The sequence below is a fragment of the Hoplias malabaricus genome, chromosome 1 (assembly GCF_029633855.1).
Source record: "Hoplias malabaricus isolate fHopMal1 chromosome 1, fHopMal1.hap1, whole genome shotgun sequence".
Classification (NCBI taxonomy): Eukaryota; Metazoa; Chordata; class Actinopteri; order Characiformes; family Erythrinidae; genus Hoplias; species Hoplias malabaricus.
The window spans coordinates 37273263-37298437 of NC_089800.1; the positions used below are offsets into that span (position 1 = coordinate 37273263).

Here is a 25175-nt window from a genome sequence, read left to right on the forward strand (position 1 = left end):
GATGGTGTATCGTAGATGTATCCTTCATGATCCGATATTGTGATATCTCACACCCCTACTTCGGTACATTCAAAACTCTGGGGCCAGTGTCTTAGCACACACTAAGAAATATGCCCATGTCACCCCCCCCCCGGCTCCCAGTTACTGAATGCATCAAACACAAAATCCTGCTGTCGTTACACGGCCTTGCTCCCTCCTATCTGTACTCACTTCTACACACCTATAACCCATGTTGTAAACTCAGATGCGCTGATTCTGGTCTTTCAGTGTTGCTACCTCCACAGTTTGGAACTACTTAGCCTCTTCCATCCGCTTCAAAACTCAATAACTCAAATCCTCTCTCTCTCTCGATTTTATTTTCCCAGTTTTTTTGCTCAATTGTAAAGTGTCCTTAGGTATGTGAAAGGGGATATATAAGTGTAGCATATTATTATTATTAATATAATTATTATTAATATAACATTTATTTGTTGCAGTTCTTGAATTTAATTAAAATATATTTCAGTGTTTTGTTATATCACCAAGAATACTGTTATTGCTAAAATACCCATTAGAGTGACATTAGAATTGAAAAATTCTCAATCGTTGATTAAAAACTTTTTTAAAATATAGTATAGCACAGTCCACAGCAGCCAACAAAGTACTACTTCACAACATGACTACATTAAAATGTACTGATAAAATTTCCCAATTAAAAAATATATACATTTCATATTAAATTCCACAATTGCCTAATTGTCTACTATTAACAGTACATTTAAATGGAAATGAGAACAATACAAATGGCAAAAATAAACAAAGGCAGGAAAAAAATTATTTTAATTTGATTCGGTAAAATTTGTTCGATGCTAATCACAATCATATTATGTAGAGACGCATGTCTCTAAAATCTGGCAGCAAAGAACACTCATTCAAGACAGTAAGACTGCATGAAAAATTCTTTGGTGATGTGCAGTCAATTTTACAGAACATAGATAAAAACAAGGTTTTAAATGTATTAGTGTATTATTTTAATCATTTAATTAATATTTTATTACATTTTGCATTTCCTGAACATTTTTTTTTGTTTTCTTCCAGTCATGCATATTTTCTGAGCTTAAGATTTTTTCTCCGTTTTAGTGTCCATCCTGTAATTAAACACACTCATCAACCTTCTGAGAACATTCTGAAAAGAGCCTCAGATCGGCTGTCAGAGAAACTGGGTACAAAGTGGATCTGCAGGATTTCGGAGAAGCCTTCTGATAGAGTAGGGGTAACAAACTTATTCCTGCATACACACAAACACAAAAACATTAGAGATGAATTTCAGTTTACTAAAACTGTGTGGCAGGATATTAACAAAACCATGGTCATCAGATTTTACTCACTTGTAGCTGTGGAAGACCATGTCATTAACGGGTGCAGGCTTGATGGCTGAGGGAATCATCTCACGAAACTAAACAAGAAGAATGGAAATAAAATTAGATTATATGTTCAATGGCACTTGTTTAAAAGGGACATTTTATGAAAAAAAATGTTAACAATAAAAAACAAACAAACCAACAAAAAAATTCAGCACTTTGTTAGCACATTTACTAATGTCTTACCTGGAGTGCCTATCAACACACAAGAAATTAGACAACCCAGACTGGTTTCTGAAGGCGGCATAAGTCAGAAAACATGGGATAAACAACCCGTTCTGGTTTATCTCCCCTTATTATGTAACAAGTGTAATCAAAAAAGGCCTCCTCATCTGAGCATCACCAATCATAGCACCAGAAGGCAGATCTATAGAGGGCTCTACTGCTCTGCCCTTCCTGGTGGAAACATAATATTTGTACTTTTGAAAATAAACATTTTAATTAGTGGTGTCAATCGATTAAAAACTTTAATTGCATTAATCCAAGGATATTCTGTGATTAATCATGATTAATCTATTCAATAGATGGTACTATTATTTCCTTATCTTGTTGGAAGGAAGACGAAACAAACGTGTAGAGTGGTATGCAACTGGTTAGATCAGTCTTAAACTGGTCATATTTACTGCATCATAACATTTTAGGGTAGTTTTTGGTGATATTTGAAATAGAATCGCTTAAGAACATTTTAAGGAGTGGGTGTCACGGCCGTACAGGGAGGACGAGGAGACGGACGTAAACGCAAGGAAGTTTTATTAAACATAGATAGAATCAAAATAAACATGGGTAGATCCACAGAAACTAGACAAGACTAAACTATGAATTAACCAAAGACAGAAAGGAGACAGCCATGAACTGGGGTAGACATGTGAGACACACAAAAAGGGAGTAACACACATCTACGCACACAACACCAGACAAGGGAGCACTGAAACAAAGGGACTATATAGGAAGGCAAACGAGGAACACCTGAAGACAATAATGAGACAGAGGCAGGACTAAGGTGGGGCTAGGGCGGAGACAGGAACAACAACAAAACAAAGCCATGTGCAGAGAAAACAAACATGACAAGACGAGGGCGTTACAGATGCCCCCTCCTGAACGCGCAACTCCCGGCGCGCGTAACCTAGACCCCCCAGAAGCTGGCACAGGAGGGAGCATGGAAAACAAAACAGACTAAGACAAGGAACCGTGGGAGACAGGACTCAGGACAGGACGGGAACAGACACAGGAAATGGAGCTGAGAACTTGACAGGACTGGAAACTGGGGGCTGGACCTGGGACAGGACAGTAGACTGACAAAGAGGGGTGACAGGAGACTGAACAAGAGACTGGAATGGACTGGACAAGATGGGAGTGGACACAAGAGACTTGACGGGGTGCTTAACCTTGGACAAGACAGGAGCAGAGACGGGACTGAAACAGGGACTGGACTATTCTGGAAATAGGGGGACAGACACTGGACTGGAACATAGACTGGACAGGTGGTTTAAATGGTGACAGGACAGGAGACGGGACAGAGGGTTGAAACAGGGACTGGACTGGAGGCAAGACAGGTGATTGAACATTGGACGGACACGGGGACTGGACTGAACTAGGCAGGGGAACAGGGACCAAGACATTCAGGGGGACATACACAAATACAGTGACAGGGACTGGGACAGAGACAAAGGCAGACACGGGCACAGGGACAAACACAGAGACAGGAATCAGGACAGGGACAGTCCTGATTAATTAAAATACGATCCCCATAGACCCATGTCTCTACTGCCACGTAGCTTAGGCTCTCAGCTTTCCAACGACATGTCAATCAAGTCTGTAGGCCAATCAGGGGCAGCGTTATGGCGATGTGCACCCAAGGAGGAGGGACAAACACGCAGCAGAGCGCATACATTTTCAGCACCTAACAGACCTAGACACCGCGAGACACACTCAAACAGTTCTGTTTGGCAGCCACAAGCTCCACAAACATGTTTCAAAGCTTAGATGTCTTTTACTAGATAACAGATTTGTTTTATTTCCCCCACTGAGGACATTTAAATGCAGCAGGGCTGTGGGGGAGGTTGCCTTGCTCTACAGCCAATTAGAGTGCAGCTCTCACCTTTTAACACATCAGTCATTTAAAGAAACACTGTACTCAGTGAGAAACAAGTGTAAAAATCAGAAATAAACTCAATTTATTAGAATAAAACACACCATAACTAAGGGTTTTTACAGTTTGGTGAGGCGTAAGTGGCCACTTGGTGAGGGACAGGAGACGAGTTTCTCATAGAAAGTAAAGAAAAACACTAAGATGTTGACATTAGGTCTAGACAAGATATATACACTGTATTTTGCAGTAAAAAGCTTATGTAGTCAAGCGCCTACATTTTTTGTGGTTTTCATAAGCTTTTTAAAAAATTATATACATGCATAATAAACACAAACACTGCATGAAGCAACTGTAGAACTGTATAAGGTAAACCTACCCTGTTATTATGTTTGGACTGTTCCAGAGAGGCAGTGAAATTGAAGCATCGGCAGGAAACACCGGCATTCCGACTAACATCCACATATCTGTGAATGGAATTACAAAATCTGTAAGGTTTTTGGGTTTAATTCCACTTCAAATACACTTACTGTAATTATGATGCAGAATATTGTTAAATAAATACGGCAAAGCACCGTTTTCGAGACTCTGGATCAGGGTTAGTGTTGTCCACTACTACACTTTGGCCATCCTTCAGGGCACGCTCACATGCTGACACACAGTGCTGCCAGGAGCCTAGTGTGTCCTTAAAAATAAAAATAAAATTACACATAATAACAAGATATGCATGAATTTCTCATAAGCGGAGCTCTAAATTTGGGACATTTTAATTGTAAAACAGAACAAGGCAATACAATAATAAACCAATAATATATACACACACACACAAACTATATATATATATATATATATATATATATATATATATATATATATATATATATATATTCACAAACTGAGGTTGCATACTTTGAGTACAAAATGCAAACCTTTCTCTACTTACTCTGTTCACATATACATAGCCCTTTGGGATGATGTGGGTTTGGAAAAAGGTGGATTTGCCAGCTGAAAACATAAGATCACTAGTGTTTAATAGTGATCACTCACAATTAGTAGAAATCTTTGTTTTATATGAAGATGAGCTGTTTTATGGATTCTATGTTGCATTATTCTGCATTGTCTCAAAGTGTTTCATTAACTGAGTCTTGTAGGAAAGGAATGTGACGGGAGGATATGGGAGTGAAGCTTGAAAGAGTTACACTTCTGCACACAGGAGATCAAGGACGTTTTTCCATTCTAACGAGCACAGGATGTAGCTGATTCTTAGAACTCAGTCTCTGCACAAAACTGTTATCTCTTTCTTCCCTAATAGGTGGCTCAGTTACAGAATAACTCCTTGTATGATGATGAAGTGCTTATGTGTGTTCTTTCCTTTTGCCAGAGCAGAGTAGAGGGTAAGTGCATGCTATTAGCTGCTCTCAATAATAGTTACTCAAAGGCCACTTTCAGTCTCATTTCTTATTAGTTGATCATTTCTATGACAAAAGTTAGTCAAATTCCAGAAAGAAACTGAACAATATAAAGCACTCACCACCAGGAAACCCAACGGCAACAATGACTTCTTGGCTAGTAGAAGTGAGCAAGGCATCAGGCGGCTCATACAGACTTGCCTTCAAATCTAAAGCCCTCTGAATGTCAGGAAAAAAAAAACAAGAACACATTGTGCCTTTGATGAAAAAAACTCAATAGCATGCCCTTGTGGTTCAGTTACTAAACATAACAGTACAGTAACAGTGAACACTTTGCATCTATAAAAACTAGGAAAATGTGTTCCCTTATCAGTGCCATGCAAGGAACCAGTAAGAAAAGTATAAAAAGAAAACAAGTGCAAGTACAGTGTATCAGAGCTAAAAACATGTTGCATAATGGCTGCCTGCTAAGCTATACATATTGTGATAAATATGTGTAATTTTAATAAAGAATTCTATATGTAAATAAAACTGTGAACTACCACTGACAAAAATGATAAAATCACAAAACTTAGAGGACATTCACCCACCTTCATAACAAATTAAGAATTTCCAGAAAGCACACAAAATTATTTAATAGCATTCTGGTTTCTGAGACCTGCCTCAAATAAATTAAATTGCATCATTTGTTTTAATGTTATATATTTATGTTCAGATCAAGTAGAAGAAAGAAATCTAAAAAGACCATAAATAAAAAAAACTAATCTACCAAATAAAAAATTTGCCTTTCACATGGAGAAATGGGGATTGGGAAACAATGTACATTTTCACAGAAAATAAAATTTTACATTTTGATATTTAATATTTTGCTATTAAAAAGTAAAATATAATTAAGTACCACTTCTGAGCATAACACAGCCTTACAGTACAGCTCATCATGGTGTTAGGGAATGATGAAAACAAATTAAACGCTTTGCTCATTAAAACACTGCTGGTATTTACAGTCATGTTTGAGTCAATTTCTCTTCTTTTTATCTGGTTTCAGAAGTGATTTTTATATTGCCCACACCTGTTTCTTTCCCACATGTGAGTTTCAAAGAGCATCATAGGCTTGGAAAGTTATTTACCCTCAGTTTTGAAAATGTGCAAATAATTTTGCATAATAATTTATCAATTTTGGCTTTTATTCTCAGTTTTTTTCTATTGTTCCAATACACACAACGAAAAAAAAATGTGTCTATAACAAAACATGCGTAATTGCATTAATTTTCTGGAAAACTTTCAGGGGTGCAAACACTTTCTGCCATGACTGTAGCTGCTATAATAATAGTAATTAAAATTTTTGGTTCTATGTGTCTGATTTGTCGGCCACCCCTTATCTAATATAATTATAAATATAGACAACTGTAGATGATTTCAAAAATCATAACAATTGTTGGCACCATATAAAAAAAAAAGAGCAAACACAATGCTGAAACACAATCATTAGCAAACAGAAAAGGGCAATAACTCACTGGATCAAAAGACGGCATGTTGTAGGTAGCAGACTTCCAGCGCAGGAAGAATTCCTCAGGAGTGTGAAACTGTAAGTCGATGTTTAGTGCAAACTACAGAAACACACACACACAAAAGGACAAAAAAAAAACAATTTGTATCACCATAGGAGTAATCTACGTATTTTATCTAAGTTAAAACAGAATACCTGAATACATTTTGCTAAACCACAACTATAGATTTTCAGAGTGTCAAATAGGAGTGTGTAACATTCCATCTACACTCTCATATGGAGGCAATAACTTACCAGTCGGTCACTACAGGAGAAATCCTTCTTCTTTTTCCCTGGCGCCCAGTTTGCAGGACGTCCTGCTGCATCTACAGTACATGACCTTCTTACTATTTTCAGTAGACTTAAATGAATATGCACTTATCAGGAAACAGATATGACATGTCAAGCAAGGCAGCATAAATACTAGACTACACCAAAGGTTAAAAAAGTTTTGTATTTACTGTCCATACAGCTGATGACACAGTGTAGAGTAGCTGCCATATTGGGGATTTATTCATTACTCAAATATAACATTTAAATTGTTTCACTGTTTCAGGCAACACTTAGTCCTAATTCAGACAAATGAATGAAAGAAATAAAAGAATTACAACCCCAATTCCAATGAAGTTGGCACGTTGTGTGAAACAAATATAAACAGAATATGATGATTTGCAAATCCTTTTCAACCTATATTCAATTGAATACACGACAAAGATTTAATGTTTAATGTTCAAATGGATACACTTTATTACATGTTGCACGCATGAAACTCAAAATGAATGAATATTTGAAAAAAAAAAGGTTTATCCATTTGAGCATTAAATATCTTGTCTTTGTAGTGTATTTAATTGAATAAAGGTTGATTTGCAAATCATCGTATTCTGTATTTATTTATGTTGTACACAATGTCCCAACTTCATTGGAAATAGGGTTGTATTTATTCATGTCACGTTTGTAAACAGAGCTCTGTTGTTCTGTTTCAGTCAGTGGAGGAGCTTGGGCTGTGTTCCAAAGTAGCGCCATACATACAACAAATCTAATATTACGGCTAAATGAAGAGGAAAATGTTAACCTTATAGTTCAAAAATGATTTTTAACATACACTGGGTGAGTGTAGAAACCGTTATTATTACTATAAGTTTAATTTACATATTGCATGTCACAAACCCAAACCCAAGGACACTTTACATAGTCAAAGGGGGTGAGGGGAGGGAAGGAGAAGGAGGAAAAGAAGAAGAAGGGGGGTTTTGATTATTCCAAAGTAGAAAAATGTAAAGGTTTGAGCAGAGATTTCAATAATTTAGGCAGAGAGTCACGATAAAACATTATCCTCCAAAAATATGTTGCACTCTCAGAGTGGAGGGACAAAGGGATCAGATTATTCAGATTAGTCAGGTGTGCAGTTTTCCTTTAGATCCCATGACAAAAGTGCTAATGTGGCTAACAGATTTTAACTATTTTTTTCTGCTCATTGTGCTACACTGTGGGATGCTTTATGCCCCAACACAAAGAGGTGGTGGGCATGTAGGAGTGTTATAAGACTCATTCCAGCACAAGGAAAAGAGCAGTGTATGAGATAAATTTATCTTTTACATCTGATTACATTAGTGCTGCACTCTGAAACCAGACCATCAGTCCCCATTATGGCATCCATGCCAAAAAATTTTAATAAATAAATAATAAACATGACTGAATATGCAAAAATACTGAACAGAAATATTAACTATTACATTAAAGGCAACATTTATTTTTAGCTCACCTCCAACATAGAAACTCTGTGATTTGTCTACAGTCACACCACCGTTTTCCTAGACAACAATTGTACATTGATTAGCTATAGATGGCACATGATATCTATAAAGATTTTATTTCATATGCAGTCCATCCTGTATCTTCTCCATCAACTTCTATCCTAGCTGTAAGTACTGCAAAAACACTGTATTAGACTGTTCTTGATATGGACATACTGGTGGTCACAGTATCTCACCTTCTCACATAAGTGTTCCCACATTCCTATTACAGGTTTTCTGTAAATACCTGGACCTGTTGCAACAAAAACCTGAAATAAACAAAAGGACATAACAGTGGGGAGTGTAATATTTACTCACATATGTATGGACATAACTTGGATTATCTATTTACTAGATGTCATTATTACTATTCTCCAGATTGGATCAGTTTCCCAGACTAATATCTTAAGCATATTCGTAGACTAAAATTATTTTGAAAAATAAATTCACCATTGGCACTGCAATTAAGTCCAAGACTAGGCTTAATCCACATCCACCTCTATATTTTATGTTACATTTTTAGATTACTTTATTAATACATAAAGACAATATGACTGTTACCAACAAACCTGCACAGGCAGTTTTAATATTTGAAGTATATCCTCAACTTTCGACTTGAACACTTCAGGTCTGAGTTTGCCTCGAGCAATACCCAACTGATTGGTAAAAAATACCACCTGCAATCAGTGAGACACAGCAGAAATCAAACATTAACAGAACTTCAGGCTTACTCACAAAAGAAGATTTTACCACAAAGATCAAACAAACAGGTAGGCGACATTCGTATGCGAGATTCATTTTCTCACACCTTGAATCCTTCCTTTAACAAAGTGGCTAGTTTGGGCTGTATCTCTGGGTAAAGTATCCTGCAGATGACCAAAGACAAAAAAGGTTGTTAATCACGTTGTTAATAGACATTCACAATCGTTTTGAATTTCATAATGGAATATTGAATATACATAATAACTGAAATATCAGTATAGGCCTATATTTATTTAAAGAATCAATGAACCTATCAGCAAATATTTCAAACAAAAATGTAATGACATTTCATTTTACTGCATTTACATACATATTAGAGATGGAACGATCAACGTTTCTGAGGCCGATTCCGATCCCTGATCACATTTCAGCACTAACGGCAGATAGCCGATACCGATCGAGGGCGGGGCTATATGCCAAGGCAGGGCAACATGCAATTTTTAGCACGCAAGACACGAAACTTGGTCTAAAGTGGTTTATTACCATTTTTAACGAACTGAAACAGCATAATACAGAAAATTAGCAATAAATACGAAAATAAATACAAACAATGATTATTTTTAGACCACTCATTAATTAACAAAACAAAATGTAATTAAATGCAGTCAAAACTGCAGTCATTAGACTCTGGGTTATTTTAAATGAAAAACTGCAACCGTTAGTTTTGATTTATATTTCTTTTTACAATTGTTTTAAAACGAACTGAATTGTTTTAAAACAGTACACCAAAAAAATAAAATACTGCAATCATTAAATTTAGACCATTAATTATTTTAACACGAAAAAACAGTATATTACATAAATGCAGTCAAAATTGCAGGTATTAAACTCAGAACCTGGGTTATTATAAAAACGAAAAATTGCAACCATTAAATGTAGATATTGAATTATTGTTATACAGTAAATTTAAAAGAAATGTCTGCATAGCGTTACTGAAATTGTGCAGTTAGGTCTTGGATGAATTATAGTTTAAATAAAACAGCAGGTATAAAATATGGAAAAGTTTGAAATTAAACAACCAGGCCTGTTTTAATGGGAAATAGGCCCATCTGCCGAACTACTGGTTCTTAGTGTTGAGTTTTAAAGGCATATTTCTTTTCACAAAGAGTAACATTTCAGCTTTCTGGGATGACAGTCTGTTCCTCTTTTCAGTCAGTATATTTGAAGCGACGCTAAACAATCTTTCACTATCCACGCTTGTGCAAGTTGCAGCGAGATAGGCTCGAGCGACTTCTGCAAGAGCGAGAAAACGGGCCTTATTGCTTTTCCAATACGCTAGTGCCCGCGCGCTCCGTGGGATGGTGGGCTTCGAAAGATAGCAGCACACTTGGGATGCGATCGGACTGTTGCTCTCCTGGACCTCCATGCTTTCCTCCAGTATTTCACTGTACATGGCAGACAAGGAATCTATTCGTGATTTTTCTGTTGGCTTGTCTGTGTTCATCTGACTTGGTCCTGGCATTTCTTCACCGGAACACGGCTCCCGTTTTGTTTTCGCGCTCACATCCATGAGCTGCTCCCTTGCTTGTGTTTTGAATTCACCGGAGAAATAGCGGTCCTTGTATCTGGCATTAAAAAAGAACACACGGTCAACATTAAATCTGGCTAATAAAATCAATTATATTAACCCTTTTATATATTCTACTCAGACATAAAAGGGCAGCATTTAGTTCAAAATGTTCACCTCGGATCAAGGAGTGTAGTCACACTGTACAGTGTCTCTGTTTCGATGGTGCTGAACCGCTGCTCGGTTGCTTCCAGAAGAGTAGCTTTTGATGTTTTGACACCATGATCCTTTTCAGAACATTTCTGGAGAAAACGTTTGAAGGCTTTGATTGAGGGTATTATGTCAGCAGCAGTAGCGGTGGAGGCGCTGATTTCTTTAGTTAGCTCCTCGAATGGTGAGAGCAACGACAACATGTTTTCAACTAGCCCCCACTGATTGGCAGTGAAAGCGGCCGGCAGACCATATTCGACTCCGTAAGCACCCAACACGTGTTTTTGTTCCAGTAGACTCTGTAACATGTAAAAGGTGCTGTTCCATCTTGTCGGAACATCCTGTTGAAGCCTCTTTACAGATTGGCTGAGCTGAGTTTGGATATTCTGAAGGCGTGAATAAGCCAGAGGTGAGTGTTTGAAGTGGCCAACAATTCATCTTCCAGTTGGCACAATATCATTGATGCTGCGTTGTGACAAAACCCCTTCATTCACTACAAGCTGTATTGAATGCGCCACACATGGCAAACTTGGTAATTCTGCATCTTGCAGTGCTTTTGTGATGTTTCGTGCATTGTCTCTCAAGATTACATGTATTTTACTCTTTGGAATTGACCACAACTTAAACATGCTGTCGAACTCTGCCATCAGAGCACTAGCCGTGTGAGAGCCTGTAAACTCTCGTGCATGCAGAACGGCGCAATGTAGCTCAAAGTCTGGATCAATCCACTGAGCTGTTAGACTTAACATGGAGGTCGGGCTGACATCGGAACTCCATATATCACTTGTAAAGCTCAGTGATGTAATGTTATTTTGCAGGAGATGATCTATGTGTGTGTAAACCGCTTGATACAGCTCGGGAAGAGCAACATCTGAAAAGTATTTCCTACTAGGAATGGCATAGCGTGGGTCCAGGTGGGATATTAAGCGGCAGAATCCCTCGTCTTCTACAACCGAAAAGGGCTGATTATCTAGCGCTATAAATTCCATCACTTTGGCTGTGATTCCTTTAGCCTTTTGGCTGTTGCTGATGTACTTTTCGTACTGGTCAAATGTTGTCTGCACGGTTTTCTGAGTTATTTGTTTTGTGCTAGCTGCCCGTGTTTTCTGATACTCGCTGTATTCAGCCGCGTGGTGTACTCTTAAGTGCCGTATCAGATTAGTAGTGTCAAATGACTTTGTTTTGGTTCCCCCACGAGACACGTTGGTTTTACAAATTTTACAAAACGCCCTGGATGAGTCTGTCACATAAGGTAAAAAACTGCCAGACTGACGACATGTTTTCTAACAGTTCAGATAGGAATTGCAGGGACTTTACCAGGGGGGTTTTAAGGAGGCTCCTCCTGAATGAAACTAGCTCGGGATTGGCTAAATTTGAGAAATATCGGCCGATCGCGATCTCATATTCTGATTAAAAATCGGCCGATACCGATACATAGCCGATCGATCCTTCCATCTCTAATACATATATAAGTTAATGTTTTTGCTATACAAATCTAGGCATATGTCTATATTTTACCATTTTTCCTATTGATTGATACACAGTTTTCCTATTAGCATATGAAGATATTTTCATTACAACTTGCCCACAGTTCTCATATTTGTGCACTGTATTTTCTAATTGGCCTCCCCACTTAATTAACCACACTCACCTCCAGTCATCTGGGCTTGTTGGAAACACTTTCCCAGATTTTGTAGTAATGATGCAGCCATCAATATCAAATCCTGCAATCTAAATAAAAGGAACAGAATGTTGGATGAATCTGTGCTAGGGAACATATTTCCAATTAATACATTTTTCATTTAGGTATTGTGTCACTGCTCTGAAAATATTTTCTGGGAAGCTAAATACTCTGGCAACAGTGCCAAAGCACCTATTTTATCCAGCTTGAGGCAAGGTTAGCCTGTTAAAATGCAGAGATTTGCACCCGGACAAGATTAAATGTGAGTTGAAATGTATCAAATGTATTAGATGACCACTAAGTCCAGTGAAAAACAGTAGATAATTCAGCCTGAAATGTTCACCAAGTACATTTGGAGGGGGGGAACAGTCGATTCGGACAGAATTAAATCTACAGAGGACCATGTGATGCTTGCACCCTGCTAAAAATGATCTATGATAAAACTTGAAATGGGAGGGGTCACATGATCTGAAAGAGTCAGATGTCTACCTAGAGGTATGTTTTTTAAATAAACACTTCAATAGCTTTCTTCCAATTTCTGCTATTTCTTTTACCTTGGAGCTTCCAGTGACGCCTGCAGCAGTGTAGATCATCAGGTTGCTTATTTGCTGCCAGTGACTTTGAGAGCAGACCGAGGACGCAGTGGTTGTTGATTTTGACTCATTTTTAGTAACTTTCTTTGCAATTTCCTGCAGCTTCCTGAGCTTCTCCTCTGCCAGGCCTTCCTCTTCCTCATCAACAGACTTTTCAGTGCGCCCACGTTTACAGTAATATCTATCGTCTTCTGAGCCCAGTGGCCTTTTCAATGACTTAACAGAAATAAGACACTCAATTTTAATCCACTGTAATATTTCTTAATTTTATATAAATTACATAACAAACAAAACCACCTATCTACATTCAAGCATAAATACCTTTGTAGGTGAGGTAGCAAAAAAATCCTGGATGTTCCTCTTGGCCACTGTCTTCTCAGCTGCTCTGTTTGATGTTTTCTCTTTGTGTTCCAATTCTTCTGTTGCTCCTGTCTTTTTCTTTTGCCAGGGAGAAACTGAAGTGGCTGTTTTTGTAGGGTCAGAAAACTGAACAGTGAATGGGTAACTCTGGTTGACCAGGTGAAGTGTGTCTTTCACAGTCAGACGTCCAGACTGACCACGGCCAAGTTCCTGGCCATTCAAGGAAGATGGGTTTGGACCAAGCTGTTAAAAGTCAACATTGCATAAAAAATGGGTCATACTATTATCGTGTGTGTGCGTGCATGTACATGTTACATATATATGTATAAACTGTTGAGCCCTCTGGAGTTGTGTCATGGGCTTAATTAGGCAAAACACCAACGAAGGGAGGTGACTACCCCTGTGAAGATTGAGTGATGCAGTGGGTGATTTGGGAAGTAATTAAACATAGCTGGTTGCTGGTCAGAACATAAACGGCCACATCAACCTTAGTGTTGAGGTGTAGGATTGAATCAACAGAAATTTTGTGGCTGCAGATAGGAAAAGAGAGTTGGGTGAGCCCTGTGTTAAGCTCTAATGGATTGGCATTGGATATATATGTGTGGAAACTAGGATACTAAAATTAATTTTGTTGTTTGTTGAGAGTTTAATTTACCTGTGTCACGAGAATCTCTCGGTTGGAAAAGTCAGCCACAAGTTTGACTAAGGGAAAAAAAAAACATGAATGAGTCAGTATTACAAGCAATGTTTCTATAAATCTAATGCATAGTACTGTACAACAGTCAGAGGCCATTGTTCATTTCTATAATTTTCACTAAAACCATAATTCTGCAAGAGATATTTTGAGAACAATTTGTTACTATCACTCAGAAAAACAGTACTGAAAGGTCCCATCTTAATAAATAAATAAATAAATAAAAACTACACATCTGAAAAAAGCCCACGGGTGTTAATGTCCGTCTACTGTTGGTCTCAAAACGTTTTTCATGTCTTGAAGTACTTGGATTATGAAAACTAGAATATGCAACCCACAACCACCCAAATTCAACTTTGCAGGCACTGGAAAATATTCCTGCAGATTTCTTTAAAACTTTAAACAAGACATAAAAATGGAAAGTGGCAGTGAATAAAAGTATAGATGGAATAAATACTGAAAATTATTGCCATTGTGGTCACACCTTGGGCTTGGTGGTCATGACCTTTTCTTTTGTTTACAGTTAAAATGTGTAGTTTGTAGTTTTGTGAGTTATTTTGTGTACAAGGACAATGGGCACCCTCAAGACCACATATCATAAGCAAAACAAGCAGTCAGTGTTATGGCTGAACAATTTTGGTTTGAAGCTACAGAGTTCCAAAGACAGTCACAGCACCCTTTTGACTCCAGCCCAGTGCAATATAGTTATTTAGAATCCTGTGTACTGTTCTGTTAAATATATAATTTTTGTGTGTGTTTGGGGGTGGGAAGTGGTGGTGGGGGGGTCAGATGCTGGAAAAATTAATCTTTATTAAATGCGTGTATTATTAATACCGTATACACAATCAACCATAACATTATGACCACCTCTTTGTTTCTGCACTCACTGTCCATACTCTCAACTTCACTGACAACTAAGGAGCGATTTGTAGTTTTATATTACAGACTATAGTCCATTTGTTGCTAAATTATTTTCCCACTTTCACCATGTTGTTCAATGGTCAGGACCACCACAGAGCAGGTATGATTTGGGTGGTGCATCATTCTCAATGCTCCAGTGACATTGACATGGTGCTGATGTGTTGATGTGATGCTAGTGGATCAGACACACAGACTACCTTGTTGGTCCACCTTTTAGATGTAAAGACAGAGACAGTAGCTCATCTGTTGAGCACAGTTTGTCTTGGTCGTCGTCTAGTCCTTCACCAGTGTATACATATAGCTGGTGGCTGGATATTTTTGGTTAGTGGACTATTTTCATTTCAGCAGTGACAATGAGGGCTGTAAAAACTCCAGCAGCACTGCAGTGTCTGATACCAGCACAACACACACTAACACCACCACCACCACAACATCAGTGTCATTACAGCATTGAGAATGGTCCACCACTCAAATCATACCTGCTCTGTGGTGATCCTAACTATTGAAAAAAAGGGGTGAAAGTGGGCAAACAAAGCATACAGAGCAACAGATGGATTCCAGTCTGTTATTGTAGAATAACAAAGTGTTACTGATTGAGAGTGAGTGTAGAAACAAGGAGGTGGTCATATTATTATTAACGTAAACAAACCAGGGTTTGATTCCCAGCTTGATAAGGAAAACAATGCTTTACTAATGTATTTCAGATAAACTCCTAACACGACAGTAGCCTGCATCTGTAACATCACCAGAAACTGTTGCTAACTAGACTCCGGTAAAGTTGGTTTCATATTCGCATATTCAGAGTTCTTTCTTCAATAGCTCTCAAACGGTGCATGCAAATGACTTAATACTTGCAAAGTATTGTTTTTGGGATCCAAGACAAGCAGCTACAACTCAGTTTATGTCAGAAATGTTTGCCATTTAAAAGACACGAAATATATTGTTTTCTATGGGCTGCCGCCATCTCCGCGAGAGCTAAGGGACCGTTTACAAACTACACTACACAGTAAAAACGAAGGTGACGAACCTCACACTTGATGTATACTACATCTCTTACCTTGATAAATTTAACCATTACTGGCCCGTGGTGATACATTTTTCATTACAAATGTCAATAGCTTTTGAACCTTTGATGATATTGTTTCAAAACAAATTGTATTTGATCAAGTGCAACCCACATGACGTACTACACCTGTTATTTTGGTCAATTTAACCATTACTGGCCCGTGGTGATACATTTTTCATTACAAATTTCAATAGCTTTTGAACTTTTGATGAAATTGTTTCTAAACAAGTTGTATTTGATCAAGTGCCACCCACATGACATACTACACCTCTTATTTTGGTCAATTTAACCCTTACTGGCCCGTGGTGATACATTTTTCATTATAAATTTCAATAGCTTTTGAACCTTTTATGATATTGTTTCTAAACAAGTTGCATTTGATCAAGTGCCACCCACATGACATACTACACCTCTTATTTGGTCAAATTTAACTATTTCTGGCCCGTGGTGATGGGTTTTTGAAAATAAATTTCAATAGCTTTTGAACCTTTTATGATATTGTTTCTAAACAAGTTGTATTTGATCAAGTGCCACCCACATGACATACTACACCTGTTATTTTGGCAAATTTAACTATTACTGGCCCGTGGTGATATATTTTTCATTACAGATTTCAATAGCTTTTGAAGGTTTTATGATATTGTTTCAAAACAAGTTGCATTTGATCAAGTGCCACCCACATGACATACTACACCTCTTATTTGGTCAAATTTAACTATTTCTGGCCCGTGGTGATGGGTTTTTGAAAATAAATTTCAATAGCTTTTTAACCTTTTATGATATTGTTTCTAAACAAGTTTTATTTGAACAAGTGCCACCCACATGACATACTACACCTGTTATTTTGGTCAATTTAACAATTAATGGCCCATGATGATGCATTTTTGAGAATAAATTTCAATAGCTTTTGAATGTTTAATGAAATTGCTCAGAAAGAACATGTAGCTGTTTGAATGAAGTAATGGTGGGGTAGGCAATAATTTGAGCAGCTTTTTTAACAGGTTTTAAAATATTTTTATTGACCAACTGTCAATATTTTGCAGAATGTAAGTATATACACACAAAACACCATCAATAGTTATAATCCCAAAAAATTACTTTTAATGTATAAATTAAGTTGTCTGACTCATGAGAGACATAACTTTTGCCAGAGGTGTACATACAGTAGGTGTATGCAAAATGTTGGTGTATCAACAGGATACATTTAAAGAAAGCTGGAGCAGACATTCCCAGAAACAGAGACTGTTTGTCTGTAAAGGGCCATTGTGGATCTAGGACATTGTCCAAGACAAGTAGCAACACATCTCATGTTATGCATTACATAAGGTAGTCTCTGTTTCAGGGAATGTCTGCTCCAGCTTTCTTTAAATGTATCCTGTGGATACACCAATGTTTTGCATACACCTACTGTATGTACACCTCTGGCAAAAGTTATGTCTCTCATGAGTCAGACAACTTAATTTATACATTGAAAGTAATTTTTTGGGATTATAACTATTGATGGTGTTTTGTGTGTATATACTTACTTTCTGCAAAATATTGACAGTTGGTCAATAAAAATATTTTAAAACCTGTTAAAAAAGCTGCTCAAATTATTGCCTACCCCACCATTACTTCATTCAAACAGCTACATGTTCTTTCTGAGCAATTTCATTAAACATTCAAAAGCTATTGAAATTTATTCTCAAAAATGCATCATCATGGGCCATTAATTGTTAAATTGACCAAAATAACAGGTGTAGTATGTCATGTGGGTGGCACTTGTTCAAATAAAACTTGTTTAGAAACAATATCATAAAAGGTTCAAAAGCTATTGAAATTTATTTTCAAAAACCCATCACCACGGGCCAGAAATAGTTAAATTTGACCAAATAAAAGGTGTAGTATGTCATGTGGGTGGCACTTGATCAAATACAATTAGTTTTGAAACAATATCATAAAAGGTTCAAAAGCTATTGAAATTTATAATGAAAAATGTATCACCATGGGCCAGCAATGGTTAAATTTGCCAAAATAAGAGGTGTAGTACGTCATGTGGGTGGCACTTGATCAAATACAACTTGTTTAGAAACAATTTCATCAAAAGTTCAAAAGCTATTAAAATTTGTAATGAAAAATGTATCACCATGGGCCAGTAAGGGTTAAATTTACCAAAATAACAGGTGTAGTACGTCATGTGGGTGGCACTTGATCAAATACAATTAGTTTTGAAACAAAATCATGAAAGGTTCAAAAGCTATTGAAATTTGTAATGAAATATTTATCACCATGGGCCAGCAATGGTTAAATTGACCAAAATAACAGGTGTAGTACGTCATGTGGGTGGCACTTGATCAAATAAAACTTGTTTAGAAATAATATCATCAAAGGTTCAAAAGCTATTGAAACTTATAATGAAAAATGTATCACCACGGGCCAGTAAGGGTTAAATTGACCAAAATAACAGGTGTAGTATGTCATGTGGGTTGCACTTGATCAAATACAATTTGTTTTGAAACAATATCATCAAAGGTTCAAAAGCTATTGACATTTGTAATGAAAAATGTATCACCACGGGCCAGCAATGGTTAAATGTATCAAGGTAAGAGATGTAGTATACATCATGTGTGAGGTTCGTCACCTTCGTTTTTACTGTGTAGTGTAGTTTGTAAACGGTCCCTTAGCTCTCGCGGAGATGGCGGCAGCCCATAGAAAACAATATATTTCGTGTCTTTTAAATGGCAAACATTTCTGACATAAACTGAGTTGTAGTTGCTTGTCTTGGATCCCAAAAACAATACTTCGCAAGTTTTAAGTCATTTGCATGCACCGTTTGAGAGCTATTGAAGAAAGAACTCTGAATATGCGAATATGAAACCAACTTTACCGGAGTGCTAAACTCGTTGCTCTGTATATGTCAAAAGGCCAAGCTGCCAGAAATATTCATGAATGTTTTCGCTAAGTATGCCTAATATATTATAGAATTATATATTTGTCAATAAACATGTCCAACTGTTTAAAGTAGTATTTATGCAATTATGTCTAGTTTGCACGCTGTTTTACTGTACGGTATTCTTATTATTTACCTTGATGTCTTGAACATTTTTTATCTTTAACTCCGGACTCAGGACCTCGTCCAAAAATCAGGGCTCGACCGTCCAATAAATCCACACTGATACCTGTCGAGTTTACAAGTGTACACTTCATGTTGTAATCTAAGCAGTAACGAAGTATACAGCAGTAAGGACTTTATTAAAACGTTTCCGTCGATTTATGGAGCTAATATAAATCAGCAGTTAGCAGTTCTGTTCTAGTCTATCTGCGCATCTGCTGCGACTAAAATACAACTTTCAAATACATCTACAAAAATACAACCAATGTGAAAACAGCAACACTAGCGAGCTGATTCCAAAGGCAACCGGAAGTTTATTTTTCAAAATAAAAGACGCTGTGCTATAATGCCTTAAATTTCCTATACATGCAAATTAATATTTAACTTCTGACGCATTTCATAATTTTGTATTAAACAAGCATCACTATGTAGAAATGTCTCATACTATGTGTGTAACACGTACTGAAGCGTAATTCATTCACATTCATAAAGAATATTTTAATAACATGCAGCCAAAGAGTTGAAATTTCAAAACCTGCCTCTGACTGATAATATGCAGTTCTATATCAGACAAGCGTCTCTGCACATGTAGGAGTCTCTCAAACTATACACGTGACACAACATATGGAGCAACGTGAAGACAGCAAAACTAGCGGTCGGATTCCCACGGCAACCGGAAGTAGATTTTTCACAATAAAAGACTCTGGGGTTTAATACTTTTAAATGTTTAATTATTCAAATAAATATTTAACTTGGGCGGCACGGTGGCGCAGCAGGTAGTGTCACACAGCTCCAGGGGGCCTGGAGGTTGTGGGTTCGATTCCCGCTCCGGGTGACTGTCTGTGAGGAGTTGGTGTGTTCTCCCCGTGTCCGCGTGGGTTTCCTCCGGGTGCTCTGGTTTCCTCCCACAGTCCAAAAACACACGTTGCAGGTGGATTGGCGACTCGAAAGTGTCCGTAGGTGTGAATGAATGTGTCTGTGTTGCCCTGTGAAGGACTGGCGTCCCCTCCAGGGTGTATTCCCGCCTTGTGCCCAATGATTCCAGGTAGGCTCTGGACCCACTGCGACCCTGAATTGGATAAGCGGTTACAGATAATGAATGAATATTGAACTTCATAAATTGTTCTAAAGCATTTCATAATTTTGTATGAAACAAGCATCACTATGAAAGAATCTCACACAGTATACCACATTATACCATATGGTGTAATTCATTCACATATATGTGTGATGGACATAGTTTTAATGGAATACTGCCTAAACAATACATTGTGTCAACACAAACCCATAGTGAAATTAACTCTCCAGACCCTCCTCTTTCTGAAAACATGCAGTTTTATATCAAACAAGCGTCACTGCACATGTAAGAGTCTCTCACACTATAGGCGTGACGCACCATAAGGTGTAATTCATTCACATATATAAGTGATGGACAAAGTTTTAATGGAATACTGCCTAAACTATACATTGTGTCAACACAAACCCATAGTGAAATGAATTCTCTGGACCCTCCTCTTTCTGAAAACATGCAGTTTTATATCAAACAAGCGTCACTGCACACGTAAGACTCTCTCACACTATAGGCGTGACGCACCATAAGGTGTAATTCATTCACATATATAAGTGATGGACATAATTTTAATGGAATACTGCCTAAACTATACATTGTGTCAACACAAACCCATAGTGAAATTAACTCTCCAGACCCCCCTCTTTCTGAAAACATGCAGTTTTATATCAAAAAAGTGTCACTGCACATGTAGGACACTCTCACGCTATAGGCGTGGTGCACCATATGGTGTAATTCATTCACACTGAAAAAGGAGGGACATAGTTTTAATGGAATACTACCTAAACAATACATTGTGTCAACACAAACCCACAAAACCACAGTCTGTTTATTCTTACGTGGACAACTTTGTAAAACAAATGCTTTCAGGGAATTTCTTATCAAATGATCTGATGTACATTCATGTTTTGTCATTATACAGCTGCAAATGCAATGCAGATTGAGTTATATATAGCAGAAACCACATAAAATCCTTATAGTACCCACAAACCTGATTACATCTATAGAACTTGATTATTCTCTTACAAACCGGATTCCAAAAAAGTTGGCACACTAAAAAAATTGTTAATAAAAACTGAATGCAATGATGTGGAGGTGCCAACATCTAATATTATATTCAGAATAGAGCACAAATCACAGATTAAAAGATTAAACTGAGAGAATGTATCATTTTAAGCGAAAAATGTTGTTTCAAAATTTCATGGCGTAAACAAATCCCCAAAAAGTTGGGACAAGGCCATTTTTTACCGCTGTGTGGCATCCCCCCTTCTTCTTACAACACTCAACAGATGTCTGGGGACAGAGGAGACCAGTTTCTCAAGTTTAGAAATAGGAATGCTCTCCCATTCATGTCTAATACAGGCCTCTAAGTGTTCAATCGTCTTGGGCCTTCTTTGTTGCACCTTCCTCATAATGATGCGCCAAATGTTCTCTGTAGGTGAAAGATCTGGACTGCAGGCTGGCCATTTCAGTACCCGGATCCTTCTCCTGCGTAGCCATGATGTTGTGATTCCTGCAGAATGAAGTCTGGCATTATCTTGTTGAAAAATGCAGGGTCTTCCCTGAAAGAGATGACATCTAGATGGGAGCATATGTTGTTCTAAAACCTGAACATAGTTCTCTGCCCATGCCACAAGCCCTCATGCAACCCCATACCATCAGTGAAGCAGGCTTCTGAACGGAGTGTTGATAACAACTTGGGTTATCCTTGTCCTCTCTGGTCCGGATGACATGGCGTCCCAGTGTTCCATAAAGAACTTCAAATCATAACTCATCTGAACATAGAACAGTCTTCCATTTTGCCACACTCCATTTTAAAAGACCCCTGGCCCAGTGTAAATGTCTGAGCTTGTGGAGCTTGCTTAGAAATGGCTTCCTCTTTGCACTGTAGAGTTTCAGCTGGCAACGGCGGATGGCACGGTGGATTGTGTTCACTGACAATGCTTTCTGGAAGTATTCCTGAGCCCATTCTGTTATTTCCTTGACAGTGGCATTCCTGTTTGAGGTGCAGTGACGTTTAAGGGCCCGGAGATCACGAGCATCCAGTAGAGTTTTACGGCCTTGACCCTTACGCACAGCAATTGTTCCAGATTCTCTGAATCTTTTGATGTTATGCACGGTTGCTGATGACAACTTAAAAGTCTTTTAAGTTATTTTAAGTTACTTTACGCTGGGTAACACCATTCTGGTATTGCTGCACTATCTTTCTGCGCAACAATGGTGGAATTGGTGATCCTCTTACCATCTTGGCTTCAGAGAGACACTGACACTCTGAGAAGCTCTTTTTATACCCAATCATGTTGTCAATTGACCTAATTAGTGTTAATTGGTCTTCCAGCTGTTTGTTATATGCTCATTTTCCTTTTTCCAGCCACTTATTGCTACTTGTCCCAACTTTTTGGGGATTTGTTGACACTGTGAAATTTTGAATCAGCATATTTTTCCTTTAAAATGTTACATTTACTCAGATTAAACTTTTGATCTGTCATCTATGTTCTATTACGAATAAAATATTGACATTTGCCATCTCCACATCATTGCATTTAGTTTTTATTCATAATTTGTTTAGTGTCCCAACTTTTTTGGAATCCGGTTTGTAAATCATTTTCCAAAATAAGCAATTGATAATAAACAAATGTGGAGGAAAAGATTCAGTGTCCATTATTAAAAATGAGACCATTCATTGCTGCAAAACACTATTTGTAGTGGCAGAGCAATGCAATATTAATCCAGATCAAATAATAACTCTGCTCTCAGTGTTTAGCTGTAATATTTACAAAACTGGAGCCATTATCTCTTTCCATAAAAAGCTTCCCTTTGCTAAAGTTTTCAAAGCAGGTACAAATGGCTGGACTGTCAATGGTGTTAATCATATAACTTATAGTTCTACTATTGTTCATAAAATGGTGTCCAAATCTAACTGTGTTCTGCTTGCTTTAGAGTTACAACATTGTGTAAATTTACAGAATTTAAAATTGCAGGAGACAAAACATGAATGTAATGAACAATGTGAAAAATTGTCCCTTACACGCATTCAGATATATTTTTGCAAAACCATGATAATCTTCCCAAAAATATATTTGAAGAGGATTTAGAAAGGAGATTTAGAAATAATAAAAAGTGGAAGTTGGCTAAATGACAGAATTATAGATGCTTACCTTGCTCTTTTAGAAGAAAGAGTGAAGGAAAAAAAGGTGCTGATGTGTCCATTCACATTTGAAAATCAACATCTTTACAGTTTATATTGTGAAGAGACAGAATACTGCCAGATGCTCCAAAAGTTCAAAGAAATTGGTGGAGATATAACACTATTGTCAAGGTAAAAATCTTAGATTCATTATTCATATCATATGAACATGAAATGGTTAAAGTTCTTGCTAAAATACAGAAATATTTGGCATTACATGGAAGAATTATAGATGTGTCTTTTCAATGAATTTTATCACAAGTGCCCTCAGTTTTGAAAACAAATTTATGGTAGCAACTGTGGTCTATATGTATGCTTCTAGTTTTATTCAATATTCCACTAACTCCATTTTGCAATAACGGAATGAGATTATCTGTTGTATGAACTTCTCCATCAAAACACATTACAGTGAATTTCTAATTACCTCCAGAATGAAGTTTGATTTCTTGAAATCAAAGAAATGCATGAAGGTCCTGATATTTCTTTGCTGTCCTGGTAGACCTTTATTATGTAAACCAATCAAACATAAGGGCGCATGGAAAATATGAAGTATTATAAATTACACCACAAAACAGATAAAATGATGTATGTCAGTTTTCATGACTTGTCATATGATTTTTGTTACATGATGAACAATAAAATGTTTTCTTTTTGTCCATGTACAGAGAAATAAGTTTGTTTTAGATTTGGTTAAATAAATGTAATAAAATTTGTTTTTAATTATGTTAAGATGTTTGTATGCAGACTATTGAATTGATTATTTGATTTTTTTTATACTTTGTTTAATATCAGTTTATTTCCAACTCTCTCTCTCTCTCTCTCTCTCTCTCTCATTATAGCCCAATTTACAGCACATTTCATGATGCATGAAATAGCTTTTTTACACCAATAGTGTGAAAGTGAAATTATATAATGATATGATTTTGATTATATTATATAATATTATATTGTATTGTGTTATATCAATTAATTAATCAATTAATTGTCTGTAAGAACTTATCCAATTCAGAGTTGCAGTGGGTCCAAAGCCTAACCGGAAACACAGGGCGCAAGGTGGGAACACACCCTGGAGGGGGCGCCAGTCCTTCACAGGTCGACACACGCACACCTACGGGCACGTTTAAATCACCAGTCCACCCACCAAAGTGTGTTTTTGGACCTTGAGTGGAAACCGGAGCAAATGGTGGAAACCTAAGTGGACACAGGGAGAACAAACCACATAACTCCTCATAGAAACCCAGGACTCAAACCCAGAAAAAAAAACCACTCATTTCACTATGGGTTTGTGTTGACACAAAACTATGTCCATCACTTATATATGTGAATGAATTACACCTTATGGTGCGTCACGCCTATAGTGTGAGAGACTCCTACATGTGCAGTGACGCTTGTTTGATATAAAACTGCATGTTTTCAGAAAGAGGAGGGTCTGGAGAGTTCATTTCACTATGGGATTGTGTTGACACAATGTATTGTTTAGGCAGTATAACTATGTCCATCACTTATATATGTGAATGAATAACACCATATGGTGCATTACGCCTATAGTGTGAGAGTCTCCTACATGTGCAGTTACGCTTGTTTGATATAAAACTGCATGTTTTCAGAGAGAGCAGGGTCTGGAGAATTCATTTCACTATGGGTTTGTGTTGACACAATGTATAGTTTAGGCAGTATTCCATTATTTTGATTTTATTTGATTGATTTTGATGATTTTATGATTTTATTAATCCATTTCCCACATCCGCACGGATTGCAAATAAGATAGATAAAGTGTGTGTGTGTCACGCCCTCGTCTCGTTT

The 25175-nt window shown here is 37.3% G+C and overlaps 1 protein-coding gene across 1 annotated transcript; it reads right to left on the reverse strand.

Moving 5' to 3' along the window:
• Window positions 1-772: 772 nt before the first annotated feature.
• Window positions 773-19399, reverse strand: pnkp (polynucleotide kinase 3'-phosphatase). Its single transcript, XM_066678036.1, has 17 exons — window positions 19091-19399; window positions 14000-14046; window positions 13306-13587; window positions 12946-13200; window positions 12362-12441; window positions 9040-9097; window positions 8801-8908; window positions 8429-8500; window positions 8201-8249; window positions 6697-6767; window positions 6410-6502; window positions 5018-5114; window positions 4430-4491; window positions 4062-4171; window positions 3866-3953; window positions 1368-1435; window positions 773-1267 (listed from the first exon to the last, which is right to left on the reverse strand). The coding sequence occupies exons 1-17, from the start codon at window positions 19209-19211 to the stop codon at window positions 1147-1149; spliced, it is 1782 nt and encodes a 593-aa protein (XP_066534133.1). The 5' UTR covers window positions 19212-19399; the 3' UTR covers window positions 773-1146.
• Window positions 19400-25175: the final 5776 nt, after the last annotated feature.